The sequence below is a fragment of the Dioscorea cayenensis genome, chromosome 7 (assembly GCF_009730915.1).
Source record: "Dioscorea cayenensis subsp. rotundata cultivar TDr96_F1 chromosome 7, TDr96_F1_v2_PseudoChromosome.rev07_lg8_w22 25.fasta, whole genome shotgun sequence".
Lineage (NCBI taxonomy): Eukaryota > Viridiplantae > Streptophyta > Magnoliopsida > Dioscoreales > Dioscoreaceae > Dioscorea > Dioscorea cayenensis.
The window spans coordinates 23,411,345-23,432,224 of record NC_052477.1 but is presented as its reverse complement, the minus strand read 5'-3'; the positions used below and the strand labels follow the sequence as shown (position 1 = coordinate 23,432,224).

The 20,880-nt window shown below is 38.6% G+C and overlaps 2 protein-coding genes across 2 annotated transcripts; both read right to left on the bottom strand.

Annotated features, from left to right (window-relative positions):
- Window positions 1–16,713: 16,713 nt before the first annotated feature.
- On the bottom strand, window positions 16,714–17,543 carry LOC120265815. The gene is made up of 2 exons (XM_039273792.1): window positions 17,094–17,543; window positions 16,714–17,001 (listed from the first exon to the last, which is right to left on the bottom strand). The coding sequence occupies exons 1-2, from the start codon at window positions 17,524–17,526 to the stop codon at window positions 16,979–16,981; spliced, it is 456 nt and encodes a 151-aa protein (XP_039129726.1). The 5' UTR covers window positions 17,527–17,543; the 3' UTR covers window positions 16,714–16,978.
- Window positions 17,544–17,610: 67 nt separating this feature from the next.
- Window positions 17,611–20,564, bottom strand: LOC120265179 (putative disease resistance protein RGA3). Its single transcript, XM_039273070.1, has one exon. The coding sequence runs from the start codon at window positions 20,497–20,499 to the stop codon at window positions 17,611–17,613; it is 2,889 nt and encodes a 962-aa protein (XP_039129004.1). The 5' UTR covers window positions 20,500–20,564.
- Window positions 20,565–20,880: the final 316 nt, after the last annotated feature.

Sequence of the window (20,880 nt, the reverse complement as noted above, 5' to 3'; positions counted from 1 at the left end):
ATCCGAGAAATTTGGGTACAAGAGATTGATGATGACTTGGTTAATTAAGAGAAGTTGACATGGCATACGGCTAACGTGTCTAGTCTAGCTGGGTTGTGAAAACCTTTTAATATAATGTGATGGGCATCTCCGGCTTCCATGTCAGCCAAAATTGGCCAGAAATCCACGAGTGACAACCTAATGAAAAACATTGATATATGATGACCAAAAAGATACAAATTGAAACATAATGATCAAAATGAAAAATACCCATAACGCAGTGACCTCCTCAAAATTTTACCCAAATTACATTATACTTATTTGAATTGCTATAATAAGATATAAGTAATGTTGCTTAACAGCCATTGCCTAGTGCAGTCGATTATTATTTGAATGGTGAATAAGTAGACCCAGGGTTGAATGATTAGGTCAGCAGTACTGTTGCATCATTGTGTAAGTATTGTAGAAATACTACAGAATACTGTAGTGATACTATTCATTGACAATTCATTGGGTCACATATGGAAGGTTCTTGTTTCCTTCTCCTCAAGAGTTGTATGGCAGGGGGATTGATTAGCTTAGTAAAACTCTAATCACCTCATGTGATGTTTGGCGGAGTTAATAAATCCCTAAGAGGTCGATAATCCACTATAATTGGTACACCATTATACCTACTTGTTGCTTAACAACCCCATATGGGATGGTGCTTATTGTCTTTATAAAAACAAAATTCACCATGATGTCTGTGTAGATGTTATATTTCACGCCCCGAACTTGGCTCGTCAGACCCAGTGCGCCTACAAATGGTTGCATTCCCACAAGGCCATGACCAAGTGAGCACACAAGGCCTTAATACCTATTTCACACCAAAGAAAACATCTAACAGAGGTACTAATTCCAAAAGCAAAGGAAAGCTACAATGTTTGAAATACAATGAAATCAAATAACAATGTTTGACATAACAATTAAACAAAAACAAGAAGATCTAAGTCCACAAGAAAGGAAATTTATTAACTCGCTAAACAACTAGATGGCGGCTTGCTCAATGACTCCATTAAGCTGTCGACCACCAACTCTACTCTTGATTTAAAAGAGAAAGAGAACAACTTAATGAGCTTGGGAGCCCAGTAAGAAACCATTAAAAATATCGGTATTACATAAAACTTAGTAGCTTCAAAATCAAACTCAAGTGTGACATTGCACAATAAATATCAAAAATAAAACACAAAAATCATAATATTTCAAAAGATTATAAATTATCAAACGAACAAGCGTATATGTCCCCCAAATAACAAATGCCAAAACAAAACATCAAAATTCATTTGTTTAAACTCGGTGACTAGAGTCAGATTTCAGAGCTTATTTATTTACCTTTGGTGACCCAATCCAGAATGTCAGAGGCCGTTATTCCCCACTAATGGAATAGTGTGAAACTATAGTTTCTATGTCAGAAGTACATATCAACATGATCAGTGTTTAACTAACAATGACAGGGTTAATGCAAACTTAATTCAGGGACTATGAGTTTCTATGTCAAAAATATGTTAAGTCCAAAATTATTGTCAATGCAGAAATATGAAATTCGGAGATCCTATTTTTATAATATCCAAATAAGCAAATTATTTCTAGTCTAAACTTTAACTGATAATTCATAAAATTCTTCAAATAATTGAAGTTTTTAAAATAATTGAGGAACATAAGGCAACCATAAGTTTGATAAGAATTAAACAAACAGAAATTTAATAAATAAGTAAATAAGTCAGTGATGTATAAAAAAATTAATAAATATTTGATAAATCAAGAATTAATGACTAAATAATTCAATAACTCATGGAAGTTTAAATAATAAAAAATTTTATAACCATTAAATTAACAGCTAATTGAATAATTTACAAAAAAATGTAATTATCAAAAATAAATAAGTGAACAAATTAAAATGACAATTTATCAAGAGTCGAAAAGTATATACATATACTGATATTTATATGTGGTTTACTTACATGGGAAATCCCTGATCTATAGAATCCACTCAGACACTGAAATCAGAATTCAAACAATGGCCCTAAAACATGAACATTGCACCTTGACTTAAATTCAAAAGCTTAAATATAAACAATGCCCCTTGGTTAATAATCACCAAGGCTTTAAACCACTAAATATGGTAAACATACATAGGGATACACAGTGAACCAAATTCCTACGTTAACAAGCATAATACTTGAAACAACCCTCAAATATATATATATATAAGTGGACGGCATGCAGAATCTCGAACCAAAATCCTTTTGTCATAACCCTAAGCCAAGTTTGATAAAATGTAATATGAATTTGATTAAAACCAAACCCCATTTAACTTTATTGAAACATACGCAGCCAACAACAACCAAAAGTAACAAACAAAAGTGACCTCAAAAGTACTGTCACCTAATTAAGCTCCCAAAGACTATGTTAGTGGATGATGATGCAATGAAATAGAAAGTTTTCATCTCATAACAAACCTCCTTTAGCACCAATCGTAAGTGGATAGTGATTAAATCAGGTTGTCAACCTCCTCCAACTTGCAACCAAGGCATGCGATTGAAGTTAACACAAATTTTCATGCTTACGAATGCACAAACAAAGACATCATATAAGGCATTAAGCAAGAAAATTAGATCTTATCTAATAAAATAAAAAACTAGACCTTATCAAATTTAGATCACACACCTATGATCCCTATCCTTGGAAGAAATTTGTAGAAACAAAAAAAAATCCAATGCTTCAAACAAAGAACTCCTCTCTTCCTTAATGCAGATGTGATAACGAGCCTATAGATGATGTGGCATGTGCATACATAGAGAAGTACGAGGCAAGGGCATTTTAGTAATTTGGTGAGCGACGGGATTTTATGGTTGTACCGGGTCTATTTGATGGGAAACGGGACAAGGAACAAAAGTCACCAGTTTGTGTCCCACAAACTCGTGAGTCATACCAAAATTTGGCCAAATTCCATCGTTTAGGCATCGAAAATCCTAATTTTGCCTTTTTTAGTAATAATTGATTTTGTTATATCTTAGGATAGAAATCTCTGATTTGTGAGCTGTTTGTGGCAATAGTCTTTATTTTGTTAGATCTTTTATTTCTTGCTAATATTTGAGAATTTACTATTTTTGGTAAATTTTCAAATTATCTCCTTTCTTAGTAAGCCTACGGGCAAGAGAAAATCAGTTTTGTGATTATCATTTTCTTGAGTAATAAGATTTTACTCTTTCCAATTCCTGGCTATCTTTGACCAACAGGGTTTGGACAACTTGTTACCAGAATTCAAAGGTGAATCAACGGGTTCAAGTATACCGTTGCATCAGTTTGGTACCAGAGCCAAATTGATCATGCCACCACGAAGATGAGGTGCGGGTCGCCCTACGCAAAGGATGGAGGAGATCTATGATCGTGAGGACGATGCTATATTTGAGCAGCGGGTTGTCAGTCTCTTAGACTGTCGGGTGGAGCAGATGATGGAGGAGCTGACTGAATGAATTACCCAAATGATGGGTAGCATCAATCAAGGGCATGTCTCCAAAAGTTGAAGAGAATGCACCATTGAGGAAGACAATGGCTACTTTGCTGACATTGCCCTGGCAGGGCGATGAAGAGGGCAAGATCGTGGGGGTGACAATCGACACTACCGCGATGAAGATAGGCATTGGGAATCTAGTATACCGGTCGATATTCCAGAATTCCATGGTGGACTACAAGCAGAAGATTTCCTTGACTGGCTGACCAGTGTCGAGGAGGTCTTGGAGTTCAAAGGGGTCCCGGATGATAGAAGAGTGGCCCTAGTGGCGACACGGCTGTGTGGTGCAACTGCATGGTGGCAACAACTGAAGCTCAATCGTAGCAGGTCGGGGAAGGACAAGATCAACTCCTGGGAAAAGATGAAGAAGCACATGAGCTCCAATTTCTTACCCAACAATTACCAGTATGTGATTTTCAGTCGATTGCATAATCTACGCCAAGGAACTCGCACCGTGGAGGAGTACACCAAGGAGTTCTATCAGTTGCTGTCTTGGAACAAAGTTCAAGAATCAATAGATCAGTTGGTGGCGAGGTTCATTGGCGGCTTGATGACCTAGATCCAGGAGACCGTCAACCTGTTTGACCTAGTCTCCATCTCGGTAACCCATCAACAAGCTTTGATTATTAAGAAAAAACAGCGGCGTTCAGTCCCATTAAGTTCTAGGGCACACATGGAGGATGCCGCCCGATTCCCTCTACTATAGGTGGGTCAGCCCGAGGGGGGGTTACTGTTGAGCATTCTACAGGAACTAGCGTGAATAAGGGAACCAATAACACCATTCAGTGTTTCAGTTATGGAGAAAAGGGGCATTGCCAAGCAGATTACAGGAAGGTAGGAAAGAGAGTTATGCTTACCAAGGAAGAAGAGGATACGGGAGACATTATTCCGCCTGTATTTGATGAAGATGTCCTTGATGAGGAAATTTTTGAAGGTGACGTTGGTATGGCCTTGGTCGTACGAAGATCCTGCTTGACACCCACGGCTACGGAAGATGATTGGTGGCGATCTAACATCTTCCAGTCCACCTGTACTATCCTTGGGAAGGTATGCAAGTTTGTGATTGATGCAGGTAACTGTGAGAAAATTATCTCTGATGAAGCAATATGAAAGCTGAATATCACCACTGAGCGACACTAGACGCCGTACAAGCTGGCTTGGCTCAAGCGGGGTGGCGAGCTTATGGTTAGCAAGTGCGCTTTAATTGTTTTCTCGATTGGCCTGAAGAACAGAGATGAAATATGGTGTGACGTTGTACCTATGGATGCCTGCCATTTATTGTTGGGTAGGCCTTGACAATACGATTGGAAGGTAACACACAATGGCCGCGCAAACTCTTATAGCTTCGTCTATAGTGGTGTGAAGATAGTGTTAGTACCCAACAAGCCCATGGAAGCACCAACCGCCACTAACACGAACCAGCTGTCTTATGCACCATTTGGGAGGGAGTTACAGGATTCAGGCACTACTTTTGTCTTGTTCAGGAGACAATCACCGAAGGCTTGGAGACGCCAGAAATACTGAAAATCATTCTTCCTTTACTTGATGAGTTCCAAGAAGTCTTCCGTGAAGATTTACCGGGAGGCTTCCACCCCTGTGGGATATACAGCATCAGATAGAGCTTCAGCCTGGCTGTTTGTTACCACACTGACCAAACTACTGGATGAGTTCGAGGGAGCATGAAGAACTAAGGCATCAGGTAAAATAACTGTTGGCAAAAGGACATATCCGCGAGAACATGAGCCCATGCCCGGTACCCGCCTTATTAACACCAACGAAAGACGGCACTTGGCGCATGTGTGTGGACAGTCGGGCCATCAACAAAATCACTATCAGGTATAGATTCCCAATTCCTCGATTAGATGATCTGCTTGACCAGATTAGCGGGGCTACGGTGTTCACGCGCATAGACTTAAAGAGTAGGTATCACCAGATTCGCGTGCGGCCTGGTGACGAGTGCAAGACAGCATTCAAGACGTGTGAAGGGTTGTACGAGTGGATGGTGATGCCTTTGGGCTTTCCAATGCCCCTAGCACATTCATGAGGGTCATGAACCAACTCCTGCATCCATTCATTAGCAAATTTGTGGTCGTGTATTTCAATGACATCCTTATTTATAGCCCCAACGAGAAGACGCATCTTGTTCATGTTCGGGATGTCCTCACCACTCTTAAATCCCAACAGTTCTATGCAACAAAGAAGAAGTGTGTTTTTTTCACACCCAAGGTATTGTTTTTGGGTTATGTTGTTTCAGAGGAAGGTATACAAGTGGACGACGCCAAGATCAAGGCGATACAAGATTGGCCGACTCCAACAACTATCACCGAGGTGCGAAGTTTCCATGGCCTTTCATCCTTCTATCAGCGGTTCATCGCTCACTTTAGCAGCATCATGGCATCATTGACTAAGTGCATGAAGGGCAGCAAATTTACATAGACTGCCAACGCCGAGGCTGCTTTCCCAGTTGATGAAGGACCGCTTGACCACCGCCCTTGTCTTGGCATTTTCTGACTTCACCCACCCATTTGAGATGCATACAGACGTGCCCAAGGTGGCATTGGGGTGTCTTGAGCTAGCAAGGGCGGCTTGTTGCATTTTTCAGTGAGAAGCTATCGGGAGCACGCTTGAATTATAGCACCTACGACGTTGAGTTTTACACTATGGTGCAAGCAATCAAGCACTGGCGGTATTACCTCATCCATCGGGAGTTCATTCTGTACAAAGGCCATGCCGCCCTACGGCATATACATCAACAAGATAAGGTGTCATCCTGCCATGGACGATGGGTGAACTTTCCGAATGAGTTTACCTTTATTGTGAAGCACAAAGCAAGGGTCTCTAACCGTGTGGCTGACACACTCAGTTGGCGGAGCAACCTTCTAGTCACATTGTGAGTCGAGGTACCTTGTTTTGACTCTTTTCGTGATTTGTTTGTGACTGACCCATATTTCTCGGAGATCTTCCTAGATGTACAGGCTGTAAAACAGACGGATTTCCCACTCCAGGATGGTTTCTTGTTCCGGGGAAACCAACTCTGTGTTCCAGATTACAGTTTATGGGTGTAAATTATCAGAAAGCTGCATGGTGAAGGCCATGTGGAGAGGGACATAACGCTCCAGTTGATTCAGTCTTCCTACTTCTGGCCAGGCATGTGTAAGGATGTTGAAAAGTTTGTTCAACGATGCCGAATATACCAGATCTCCAAAGGGGGCGCAACCAATGCTGGCCTCTATATGCCATTGCCAGTACCTTCTCAGCCATGGACAGACATCAGTATGGACTTTTTGCTGGGTCTGCCGCGTACCCAGCGTGGTAATGACTCTATCTTTATGGTGGTAGACCGTTTTTCTAAGATGGTGCACTTCATTCCCTGCAAGAAGACGACGGATGCTGTCAATGTAGCCCAGCTATTCTTCCGTGATATCTACCGCCTCCACGGCCTACCATCCTCAATTGTCTCCGATCGAGATACACATTTTCTTAGCCACTTTTGGTGAAGTGTGTGGAAGATGGTGAACACTTGACTCAACCTTAGCAGTACCTATCACCCTCAGACCGATGGATAAACTGAAGTCATTAACCGCTCACTGGGTAACTTGTTTCGTTGTCTTGTAGGGGATCATCCTAAAGGATGGGATATGAGATTGAGTCAGGCAGAATTTGCTCACAACCATGATACAAACAGAAGTACGGGGTTCAGTCCATTTCAAGTGGTGTACTCTGTATTTCCTCGTGGACCCTCGACTTGATTCCCTTACCAGCGAAGAGTTAGATCCATGGGAAAGTGGCTGACTTTGTAACGAGCTTACAGAACATTCACAAGACCGTCTCGACAATTTGAACGCCTCCAACACACGTTACAAGCAGCATGCTGACCAGCGGCGCCGCCATGTTGAGTTTGAGGTTAGAGACTTTGTGTGGGCTGTGTTGTCCAAGGAGCATTTTCCAGCTGAAGAGTACAACAAGCTTAAGGCCAACAAAATTGGGCCCGTCGAGGTCATTGAGAAGATCAATCTCAATGCATACTGACTTCAGCTCCCGAGCCACATCCGGACGACTGATGTCTTCAATGTCAAGCACTTGATACCCTATTATGGTGACTCTTCCGACGACGACAATTCGATGGTGAATTCTCTCCATCCTGGGAAGAATGATAATGGGCGTATAGATGATATGGCATGTGCATACATGGAGAAGTACGAGGTAAGGGCATTTCGGTAATTTGGCAGGCGATGGGATTTTATGGTTGTACTGACACAAAATTGTGAGTCATACCAAAATTTGGCCAAATTCCATCGTTAGGCCTCGAAAACCCTAATTTTACCGTTTTTAGTAATAATTGATTTCGTTATATCTTAGAATAGAAATCTCTGATTTGTGAGCCGTTTGTGGCAATAGTCTTTATTTTATTAGATCTTTTATTTCTTGCTGATATTTGAGAATTTACTATTTTTGGTAAATTTTTGAATTATCTCCTTTCTTAGTGCTATTTTCTCCTATTCAATGTAAGCCTACGGGCAAGAGAAAATCAGTTTTGTGATCATCATTTTCTTGAGTAAAAAGATTTTACTCTTCCCAATTCCTGCCTATCTTTGATCAACAGGGTTTGGACAACTTGTTACCGGCATTCAAAGGCGAATCAACGGGTTCAAGTATATCGTTGCATCAAGATGGGATCAGGAAATTAGAGATAGAGTAACGACTAAGTCTCACTTTCTTAAATGGCAAAACTAAAATAGAAGAAGCCCAAAATGGCTAGGGTTTCAAACAAGGTAACGGAAACATAAAATATTAAAATAAATTAAATGTAACCACCCAAATTAGCATTAGAATTTAATAATAATAGGGTGGGGGCCCACATTATACTTTATTAATTTTTTACCATAAACTTTAGAGATTGATTGGATATGAGCCCTTCATCAATGCCACTCAAGATCAAACTAAGGTATTGGAGAACAAGAGGCTTTGTGGACTCAATTATCACTTCTAATCATATAAAGTACCTAATTATTAAATCTCATAATCTTTTAGTGAATGCGAAACATAACAAGAACTAATTATTTGTTATATTGATTTCAATCACATGAAAAAATGTTTCTCACATCAAATCCTTATACAATGATTAAAAAAAACATGAATAAACTCAAAAAAATGAATCAAAGAATCCAAAAGCAAAAAACTCATCGATACTGAGTTATTCAAACCTGTTTGCCAAGGCTAGGCTTAGGCCATGTCCCTATCCTCTTAGAATATGGTTACCACATTTCCAAACCCAAGTCTTTCTGCTTTGAGCTAGCTTGGTGCTCAGTGGAGAGCTTTACTAGCTTGATCCAAAGCTTGTGGGACAAGCTCTCGCCTCTGGAATGTCGTGGTTTTATTCTATCAAAAAAATAGCATGGCTAAGAAATCAACTATGGCATTGGGCCAAAGTTAGCTTTCGGTCAATCAAGAGGAAACTTGACCTCTTACATGAACTGGAAACTTTAAATGTTGCCAAAGAGTCACATAGGCTAATCTTGGAGGAATTCAGGCAAGAGATAGCCCTTCACCAAAACCTAGGCAAATTAATCACATGTAGAGAGTTGTACTGGAAACCAAGATCCAAGTTGAGGTGGTTGAAAAAGGGAGATGAAAATACTTAATATTTTCATGCGGTTGCAAATTGTCAAAAAATCAGAATTTAATTCCAAGCATTCACCAAGGAAACAATAGAGTTGAAGATATTGAAGGGATTGTGAAGATATTCACTTTGCTATTCCAATCTCAATTTGGTCCCAAAGAGATTCCAGATTAAAAATGTCTTGGGACAAATTAATCACATGTAGAGAGAGAGTGGACCTCATGGACCTAGAGAGACCCTTCTTCTTGGAGGAGATAAAAAAGCCACCTTTGATTTGGGTTCAAATAAGGCACCTAGTCCTGATGGCTTCCTAATCTTGTTCTTCGAGAAATACTAGAATATAGTAAATGTTGATCTTGTTAAGCTCAGTGAAGACTTCTACTTTGGGTGAACCAACTTGGAGGGCATAAATTGGGCTAGCATTGCCTTTATCCCTAAAGTAGAAAACGCAGAACATCCTATATATTACAGACCTATCAGCCTCATCAATTCCTCACTCAAAATTATGTCTAAAATTTTGGCCTCATGTCTAAGTCGAGTCATTGATCCTTAGTCAATCCATCACAATCAGCATTTATTAAAGGGTGATGCATTCTTGATAATATTACGACTGTAGAGGAATTAATTTTTAGCCTACAAATGCGTAGAATCCTTGGTTATGTGCTCAAAGCTGATTTTTCAAAGCCATTTGATATGGCTGGTTGACTGGGGAATTCCTTCGGATGGACCAAGGGCCCTGCTTCTTTCCTCTAAAGCTAATATCTTGGTGAATGGGTCTCAATGCAAATACGTCCGATATCATCAGGGACTAAGACAAGGAGACCCACTATCTCTTCTCCTATTTATCCTTGTTACATAATATGAGCCCCACATTAGTCAAGCATGGCCAACCATGCTTTACTTGCTTTTCCCATGTCATGCCATGCCTCCCTTCTCCAACAACCATGCCAAGCCATGCCATCCTGTTGATTTTTGAGCTTCAAAAGGAAGTATGGTAGTCCAAAAAATTTCATCTACTTTTGGGCTATCATCTCTGGCAAAATTAGTTGAGGACTTAAAACTCTTATCTTGCATCTTGGGAACTTTGAGAGGCTTCAAGTGGGTGTGGTGCTAAGCTTCTTCTAAGAGAGGTTGTTCAAGAATGATTGATCTTGTCTTCGAGTGTGAGTTAGAATTTGGGGGTCTCCAAGTAAGTAATCCACATATAAATTATGGATGATGTTTATTGCGAAAATTCAATTATTTATTTACCATTCTTTTTATCTTGAAACAATTTGCTTAGTTTCTAAATAAACGTGGGACAATGTAATTCTTTGTTTATATGCTAAGTTTATCTTCACTCAAATGGGAATTCTAGAAGAGTTTGATATTATAAACTTTGTAATATCATGCTATTTTGGTTTGATAACTTAGCAATATTTTATCGGCAAGTATTGACAATCTAATTTTTTGGAAAATACTGCTCTTGACACTTATGGCAAATTGTTTTTTGTTATAAACATTTTTAGTCTCCAAATAAGCTATGCACTAACCCGGTCAATGGGAGGTTAACATTGACTGTGTTGACATGAGTTCTATGAATTAAGACTATAGTTTCACCCTGGGCAATCAGTGGAACGATATATTCTGACTCGGGTACCGCCAAGGTAAAAAAATTGGCCTTAGTAAGTTTGATAGATATATAATTATAGGAAACCTGTTACCTTCTGAATTTGTATGTTTTGTCAAATTATTTTGTTCTGGGGAATTTATTTGATGAATTTTTTCACTCTGATATTGATTTATATGGAATTAGTATGTTTTTAAGAACTTTTTTTAAGCTATGTTTCTATAAAGCATTCTAGATGCAAAACTTGTTTTGGTAATATTTATTACTCTCTGACATTTGGTACATGTGATTTATGTTCTACTTTAACATATATATGTACAAGTTTTGTTTACTTGATATCAAAATTGGAATTTTTTTAAACTCAGTATGATCCCCAAATATTTTTGTGAATTGCTTACTGGGTTTTCAAGCTTATAAAGTTGTTCTTAATTCTTTTCAAATCAGGTGAATGTTCTGGATTGTAATTTAGTGGGCCATCGAGTATCTTTCACCCAGTGTATTTGAGTTGTAATTTCCATCCTATTGTAGTCCTTGAAGTTGTATTTGGAAGTTGTTGTTTTTTTTTAATCTGTAATTTGTGCCTTTGTTAGATCATATTTTTGCTATGAGTCAGCTTTTAGGCCTTGCATGCCTACGGGGTTCAGCCCTGTGGGTTCGCGGCCGTTTGTTTGCCACCAGGCCGGGTTCGGGGCATGACACATACATTTTGAGCACTATGTTCTTCTATATGCTTAACTCAGTCATCTTTCATGGAGTCTTACTTGGTGAATTTTGGCAAATGGGAAATCTTCAATATAACGATGATTTACTTGTCCTAACATTAGGCAATATGGAAGACCTCAAGATCATCAAGCTAATTTTATTTTTATTTGAAGCCATGTCAAGATTAACTATTAATTTTTCTAAAACATGTTTGTACTCCACCAAAGCTGATCGATTACCAGAGGCTGAGTTAGCACAAATGCTAGGTTGCACAATTGGTCTCCTTCCCTTTACCTATCTTGGACTACCAATATTCGAGAGATGACCTAGATGATAAGATTGGGAAAGCTTGATCTCAAAGATCAGGATGCGTCTCACTTCCTAGAAAGCTAGTTTTCTCTCACTAGGGGTAAGACTAGCATTGCTTAACTTAGTCTTGTTCGCTCTACCTACATACTAAATGTCCATTTTCAAGCTTCCTCTTTGGGTTATTAAAGAAATTAACATGATGAGAAGAGATTTCCACTTGTCTAGACCAGACATTGAGAAGCCAAGATGTCGACTAGTGAACTGGAAGCATCTTGCAAGTCTCGAGACCAAGGTGGTTGGAGCATCTTGGATTTGGAGCAGTTCAATCTCGCCTCCCTAGGGAAATGGTGGCAGAAAATGGCAATAGATGATTAGTGGTGTGGGTCCAAAGTCATCCATTTCAACTATGGGGACCGTAACACTGCCAAGTGTTTGTTCTCCAAGCCCACCAGGAGAAAATCTTTCTTTTGGAATAGAGTCCTCAACTGTTGGTCAGCTTTCAGTGAGTGCACTGATTGCACAATATGTGATGGGGCCACCACTTATTTTTGGCACGATAAGTGGTTTGAGGGGCGTGCACCCATGAATATTGGGCTACATGATTTTAAGACCTCACATGATCAGTGGGGAACAGTGAGGGACCTTGCCCATTTGATGAACACAGCTCCTTTAAACTTGGATCCAAAGGCATCATAATAAGTAGATAGACTCAATAACTACAACATTAGTGAGGGGGGCTCCAAAAGATGATGGCTCACTCCTAATAGTAATTTCTTCATCAAATCTTTCTACAAATTTCTAAATGATGGAGGATTAAGATGCCAGATATCTAGTCTATTCTAGAGAAGTGCATGCCCACAGAAAATTAATTTCTCACACTGGATTGCATGGAGAAATAAAATACTTACTATCGATAACTTAGCTAGGAGAAGATAAAACAAAGTCCCGACCACAACATGTGTCACCTGTCATTCAGCAATTGAATCAATAGATTACTTGTTGCACTATTCCGTAGCTGAGCATCTATAAGGCCATTTTGGTCAACTTCTCCAGCTACCTCCCTTGCCTTTCTCATTGAATGAGCTGTGGCATGACTGGAGAATCTCTATCTAGTCCACCATGCAGGACATAGTGGATCTCCTAACTAGGTCCATTACATAAAATATTGTTCTTGAAAGAAATGAGCGCATTTTTAATTTTAAATCTCTCCCAGTGCATTCGATTATTGTAAAGATTGATCATATGATCTCATTTTGGTTTTTTGCAGTTTTAGAGGGAAAGAAATCAAAGCTTAAAGATTCCATTGCACTTGTGCACCACACTCTTGAGTTCATGGGATATCGCTCTGAGTCAACCGGTACAAGTGATACTAGAGGTGAGGCTTCAGTCCAGGACACAGGTTAGCACTACATCATGAATTTTCCACCCTAGATGATGTCCTCCAGGGTGACGTAGGATAGTTTCTTCGTTGTTCCATTGCCTTTGTCTCGTTCTTTTATTTTGTGTTAATCCACCTCTAGTTGATCTTTTTGTAATCTAGTTTTCTTTGTTGTACTTTCTCCTTTGTACTTCTTTTCTCCTTTCATCAATGCTAGTGGTTTATTCACATTTAAAACTCATCATTTAAGGTTAGAAAATCTGCAGGGAAATAGGTCTACTAGATGAACGAGGGTGAGGGCTAGAGCAAGGATAGGATACTAGTCGTAGAATTACACCTCCGTCACTAATTTTTTTTTAAAAAAAAACAATAGTAGATAAAACTAAATTTGTTGTTGTTTTATTTCAAACTTTTAATATATCTGCAAATAATATAATCCACAACTAATTTTATTTTAAAATTATTTAATGGCGGAACATTATTTTCGTGGCTAATTATTTTTTAAAAAAGTTTAGAAAATAATAGCAAATTATAAAATCTACTGTTTAAGATAAAAATGAGATTTGAATTTTAAAATCCACACTTAATTTTTGTGGCAATATTCATGTTTTCAAGTAATGAATGAACTCTGGCTAGTTCTTGTATAGAATAATTCACTTGTATCAAAAGCCTCCTAGATACACAAATGATAAGTCGATCGTTCAATGTCGTAATTCTCCAACATTTTTTTGCGGAATATGTTTGCCGCATGAAGGGTTAAAAGCTCGGGATGTCACCAAACTATTGCCAAGTTTTATTTTGAATATCAACTTTCAATTTGTTTCTTTTTAATATCAATTTGTTTCAAGTTTCATTTTGGTGTTCAATGGGAGGTAACCAAATGAATTTTGATTTATAGAAACCACAAAACACAAATTAACTTCACATCAAACATATGGATGCCCATTTAAATTGCTAAACAAAAACATACAAGAACAAAATGTTCCTCCAAAACTTGAGGATCAATTGTATCCATAAGATCATTACTATCACCCTAATGACTACAAGAAATTGTCAAATACTCCAATAATGAAAAATGAAGCTAATATACTAAATACAACAATCTCACATCATTTCTATTGGTTGTTCCATTTGGTTGTCCATCTGGCTGCCAAAATTCATTTTGTGATCTCTCATTAAAACACCAATAGAAGTTTTGATACCAAAAAGCAACATATTGAAAGTTGGAAACCCAAATGAAACCTAACGATAGTTTGGCGACCTCCTGAGTTTTGTACACCTGCTTGAACAACTACCTCACACACCTATTCTAGGAATGGAAATGAAGCATCAAACGCAGGGAGTTCTATATTAAAAGGGCTAAATGTTGGTTGAAGAGAACATGAATAAGAAGTGCTACTTGAAGGCCATAGTGAAACAAGCGGTGAGAAAACATCCTCCAACTCCATTTCTAATTCCTTGAGAAACCATCTCGGATACTAATTCCCACAAAACTAAAAATAATCATCGATGCAAGAGCGATAGGGACATATCTGAAATATTGGAGCTTGCTCAAAGAGTTCATACTAGAGAGATTTAACAACAATGATGCAAATTTTAGAGGACGTGATTTTGAGATTATTCCATTTGGAGTCGTGTTGGGCAAAGAATTTGACCAGAATGTGATTTTGTAGTTGCCACAATTGAGTTTACATTTTTTTTTTTTTTAAAAAAAAGATAAACTACAACTTTATTAAGATAATAAAAGAAAGCACAATAGAGTCCCTGGGCTAAGAGAGAATCTCTTCCCATGGGGGCAAGCCGCATGTTGAGTTGGGCTTGGGTGTCCAGGTCATGCTTCTCTTCTGTAGGTGAACCCTGGAACTGGATGCTCCTCCTCACTGCAATAGAAGAGGACTCCCAACTTCTGGTTTTTATCCTCAAAGACAACTGAAACCTAAAAAAGAAATGTCAAACGAATATTCATATTAACCAAAAGCCAAGTGGGTGATTGGAAATGGAAAATGCAATCATTTCTAGCTTTCCAAACATTCCAAGTAAGAGCTATGACTAAGATGTTCCAAGAGCCTCTAATTATGGAGTGAAGGTTTCAACGCCAAACACTCCAAAGTCTGTAATTGTTGAGTTTACTTTTGCAAATAATCTTGTGGATTACTTTGGTTAGAAAATGTCTGATGGATTAAATGCAGAAGATTTGAACACTAATGTCAGTCCCATGACTTGTAATTATTAATACAATTCCAGCTGCAGGAGTACACTCACTGATACAGGGATTAGAATGCTTGAACAATTAGACACACCATTAGAGTTTATGTACATTGATAGCAAAGGCGAATCTATATATCCTGCATCAAGTAGTGGTTATAAAATTTAAAAACTAGTTTTGTTTATAGCAAATTCAATGCATTAAACTAGTTCCTGATATGTTAAAAAGAAAAAGAAACAACTAGATTTTTTTATGAGCTATTAATTAAGAACAACTTGCCTATTCCGATTGCAATCTTGCACGCTTTTGTTGACCTATTGATTCATCATGACACAGCAACATAAAGAACATATCCACCGAAAAGGACATCAAGCATTAAACTTGCAAATTGAGGGCAACAGTTGGAAATGATTCTCTTCCCTTTCATTTTGATTTCAGACTCCCTGAGACTCCTGTTGTCATGTTGGAGGGATATACAAAACCACTTGCTCATTCTTGAAAAACGCAGGAAATTAAAGAAAAAGAATCAATAAGAATACAAGACGTGTGAAAGAAAGCGATAAAGCTAGTGGTTCTACCAATTATAATGTCAGCACATTCCAACACATTATATTAGTGGTTCTACTTCTATAGATATTCAAAAGAACAGTGTGCGATTATACTAAAATGGCTGTTTGCCTTCATTTTTGAATACTTCATTTCAATAATTTTCTTAAAATTGTTATGGAAAAAAATTCTAAAGTGATCATTCACTTTTATTTTCTATGCATTCTTTTCTCTACATTGAACTAGTTTAAGTACATGAATTATCTCTGCTATTTTCTTCCTCCATTCTCTCTCAATACAATTATGCTATGGGGAGTGAACTAACTCAACCTCAAAGAGCATGTGCTTATATAAATTATAATTAAAATGTTGATTCTATTGACAAGAAATGCTAAACATATGTAATCTTCATATTTAAGGTTTGAAATGAGATCCCAAAGTAGATATATGGTTTTACTTTTTTATATAAAAGGAGATACAAAAAATTGAAAAAAAAAAAGAGAATTAAAAACAAAAACACAATTAAATAGAAAAAGAGAAAGGGAGAAAGTGGTACTTGGCTATTAAGTTTGTTGAGAATGAAATATATGAAATAGGCAATAGCACAAATGAAAACTGATGACAGAAGGAAGGGATTTGTGTTGATGCACTTCAAAAGCTTGTGTGGCACCAGTACTAATCTTATGAGGAACTTGGGTTGACTGTTTTTTTGCTGTACTCCTATTTGTTTATAAGAGATGGTAAAGAGAAGGTTGTGATAGTCTCCTCCAGGCTTGCATAACCTCTCTAGCTCCGGGCATCCTTTGATTGTTAGTTCTTTTAGAGTAGGAAGTAGTTGTTGGAGGCCTTTAGGGAATGACTTCAGCCCCGGACAATCCACAATGTATAGATACCGAAGGGAAGTGAGGCCCTGCATCCCGTCTGATAAAGACACAAGCTTGGGACATTTAGATAACCATAAAAAGGATAATGAAGTAATGTGTCCCAATTCTGGCCACAAAGACTTGATGCCTGAACAACTGTCAATACTCAAGGATTGGAGTGATTTAGGGCACATGGGCAATTCTCTGAGGGCATCACAGCCAGAAATCCGAAGACACTTCAGAAACGGTGGAGCACAGTCACTTTGTGATGATATACCAGTAAAATTCTCACAAGAACTAATTGTCAGATTATTGAGGGACTTCATACCTTGCATCCCGTCTGGCCAGAAAACCAGCTTTCCAAGCGACCCCACCCATAGGTCTCTCAGAGATGGAAGGTTCTGCAAAACCAATGTCAATGATAACTGATTGCAATTGCCAATATCTAAACTCTCAAGTGATGCCTTCATGACTCTTGTCTCCTCTTCATCTTCCAGCGACAAAACCAATTCCTCAGTACAAGAATTTATAGTCAAACTCCGAAGAGATTCCAGATGCTTGAAGAACCTTCTTTCCTTGGACACGAGAGAGATTTGTGACTCACAGAATGATCGCTCCATATGTAACTCTTGGAGAGTTGGAATGCGTGGCACGGTTGAAAATTTTGGACATCTTCTAATATCCATCCGAATGAGGCATGGAAACAAGGACAGATTTGTTTCTCTACCCTCCTCCAGACACCACCCCTCTAGGTTCTTCATTCCAAATAAAATCAACTCCTTCAATGCAGGGGAATGATTGCAGCGCATTGCCTCTGCTGTTGTTAATAATGTGTTTGATTCCATCTATGTCACTGATGCTAAGATACTCAAGACAGGGTAAAAATCTCTAGTGGCATGGTTGTCAACTTGGGGGCATCCTGTTATATCCATCCGAATGAGACATGGAAACAAGGATAGATTTGCTTCTCCACCCTCCTCCACACACCACCACTCAAGGTTCCTCATTTCTGATAATGTCAACTTCTTCAATGCAGGGAATGATTGCAGTGTGATGCCTCTTCTGTTGTTAACAATGTGTTTAATGCTATCCATTTCACTGATACTAAGATTCTCAAGACAGGGCAATATCTGGGGTGGCATGGTTATCAGCTTGGGGCATCTTGTAATATCCATAAAAGTAAGGCGTGGAAATAAGGACCAATTTGCTCCTCTAACCTCCTCCACACACCATCCCTCTAGGTTCCTCATTCCAGATATTAATAAATGCTTCAAGGTAGGGAATGGTTGCAGTGTGTTGCCTCCACTGTTGTAAACAATGTATTTGATGCCATCCATTTCACTCATACTGAGAGACTCCAGACTTGGTAAAATCTCAAGTGGATGGAGTTGCTCACATTCTCTGCATTTAAGTAGATTGATCTGATTTAGATACTGGAATTGTTGCCTTTCCCTCATCCACATAGGAAATTGTCTGCCCGGATAATAACTTACTGTAAGATTTTTTAATTTATCGTGACATTTCAAGGCCTCCAACACCTCCTCCGCATTTTCTATTGAACAACATTTGTCATCATCATTTCCCCAACTTAATTTCAATGTGTGAATATTTTGTTTGTTATCCAATTTAGCTTTTCTAGCATCATCAGCATTCTTCACCTTCTGGAGGTCATACAAAGCAAGTTCACCAGAGAGATTCAAGGACTTTAACTGTCCTATGTTGTTCTCTGCATCATCTCCCACAATATATCCTGTTAGCGTTTTCAAGTCGCATAATCGACTCAAACCAGCAGGGAATGTCTTGAACTGCGGACAGTAATAAAAAAGAAGGTGTCTAAGACTCTTCATGTATCTTATGCTCTTGGGAAGCTCAGAAAGTCTTTCACAACCATTGAGATTCAACATCTGCAGATTAACCAACATACAAATGGACTCTGGTAGCTTCCTAATATCAGTATCAGAAATATCAAGATATCTTAGATGGTGCAAATGCTCTATCGATGCAGGCAACTCATCAATGTATGCATGACTCAAGTCGAGCACTCTCACCAACTTCAGCTTTGACAACAAACTATAGTCTCTTCGGCAATGTAACACACTATGGATGATGGAGCAATCACCTTGGTTATAATTTATATCAGCATATAAATTCAAATGACGTGGCCGTATTGGGATTTTGTTGGGCACACTGCTTTTCATCGATGTGAAGCATTCATTCTCCATAACAAAGTGTGCCAGATCATGGATGAGATCATGCATCTTACACACTCTTCCAATTGTACTTGCACGACGATAATAACGATATTGTAAAAGAGATCTCCTTGTCAATTCAGTGAAAATCTCTCGCCCTTCATCTTCCATATCATTTCCTTTTTGAGATGGAATAAACCCATGAGCCATCCAAAATTGAATCAGCTTCTCTTCCTCAATTTTGTGATCCTTCGGGAATATGGCGCAAAAGGCAAAACATTTCTTTAAATGAGTAGGCAAATCAACATAGCTTAGCCATAGCTCTGGTATGATTTTATTTTCTGTATGTTGTAACTTCCAGGTCTCATTTTCCAACACAGCCTGCCATTCATTTTCTTCATTCTTACAATGCATGATACTCCCCAACACTTCTATGGCAAGAGGTAACCCTTGACATTTTTCAACAATCTTTTCACCAATTTCCACCAATTTTGGTTGTTTCGGTACATGTGTAGCAAATGCTTTCTGCGCAAATAAAGCCCAAGAGCTTTTTTCTGATAAACCCTTTAGAATATAATGTTTCCCTGCACCCATTACTCTGGAGCATTTCTCATTGCGTGTGGTCACAAGAATTCTACTTCCTTCTCCTCCACCAAGCAGCATGTTTTTAAGATCAGTCCACTTTTTGAAATCTTCATTCCATACATCATCTAAGACCAACAAATATCTCTTCTTCCTCAAGATTTGTCGCAGATCCTGTTGAAGCACTTCCATGTTCGTATGATCACAAATTTTCCCAGAAGCTGTATGTATGATCTTTCTAGCAAGCTTTGCCACATCGAAATCATCAGAAACACATACCCATATACAAAGTTCAAACTGTTTCTTGACCCTTTCATCTGCGTAGACCAACTGAGCAAGTGTCGTCTTACCCAAACCACCCATACCTATGACAGAAACCACAGCCACTTTCTCATCAAAACAATCACTGATCAGCATCTGCAATAACTTCTCTTTATCTTCATCTCTTCCAAAAATAACTCGCGATTCGTGCACGTATGAATAGGTTTGAGGCCTGTTCTTCAAAGGTTTGCTGTTGTTTTCAAGAACCCTTAATTTGAACTTGCCCATCTCCTCAATAAGGTCATTTATTCTCTCATTGATGTTTCTGAGCTTCTTCCCCAACTTTAGTTTAAACAAGAGTGGGTTAAAATCAAGAGAAAAGAATTCACGCACCTTGCTTCTTGGGCGACCAGAAAGCTCTGCCTTGCGCTGGATGAGTAGCTCATGCGTATTGGCCTCGTCAAGAATATCTTCAGCGTCATAGGCAGCATCTTTGAGCAACAAAAGCCAGCACCTGATAGCCTGGTCCGTCAACTGCCTCTCCTCTGCATCTTCAACAAAAGGTTGGATAAACAACAAGAACCGGTGTAGCTTTTGAAGCTGCTCATCAACTCCTGTCCAAATGGGTTCCAGATATTGGAGGGCATGAGGCGTCGATAACTCCTTGATCAATTCCAAGGCATTTGAGAAAACTCCGGCCATTGTTTCCGGTGGTAGTAGGTGTTCAGAGTCACAGCTCAGATTGCAAGTGTGTAGATCTGTCTGTACTCCGCTTTAGTTTTCTTTCATTTTGCGATATTTCTTGAAATGCATTTATCATTGACCGAATTCGGGGGCGGTGGCATGTGGTCTGAGTACGGCGCTTTGTTTTCTGTAAATTAGTAAATCAGATTAATTAAGAAAAAAAAAAAATACAACACAAGTGAAGTGAAGACTAACAAAATCATTAAATATTTTATTTATTTATTTATTTTTACAGGAGTAATATCAACTTGACCTGGATGCATTAACATTTAGCAGCATGAAATAGTGGATGTCTGTGTTTCACTTACCAGCTTTAGTAATTAAAGAGATAAATAAGAT

Bases quoted from the DNA above. Each gene is read 5' to 3' on its own strand.
- LOC120265179 (XM_039273070.1), bottom strand. From the start codon at position 20,499: ATGGCCGGAGTTTTCTCAAATGCCTTGGAATTGATCAAGGAGTTATCG.
- LOC120265815 (XM_039273792.1), bottom strand. From the start codon at position 17,526: ATGAAGAACCTAGAGGGGTGGTGTCTGGAGGAGGGTAGAGAAACAAAT. The intron at 17,002-17,093 runs GTATGAAGTCCC...CCGTTTCTGAAG, and splicing joins CTGGCCAGACGGGATGCAAG to TGTCTTCGGATTTCTGGCTG.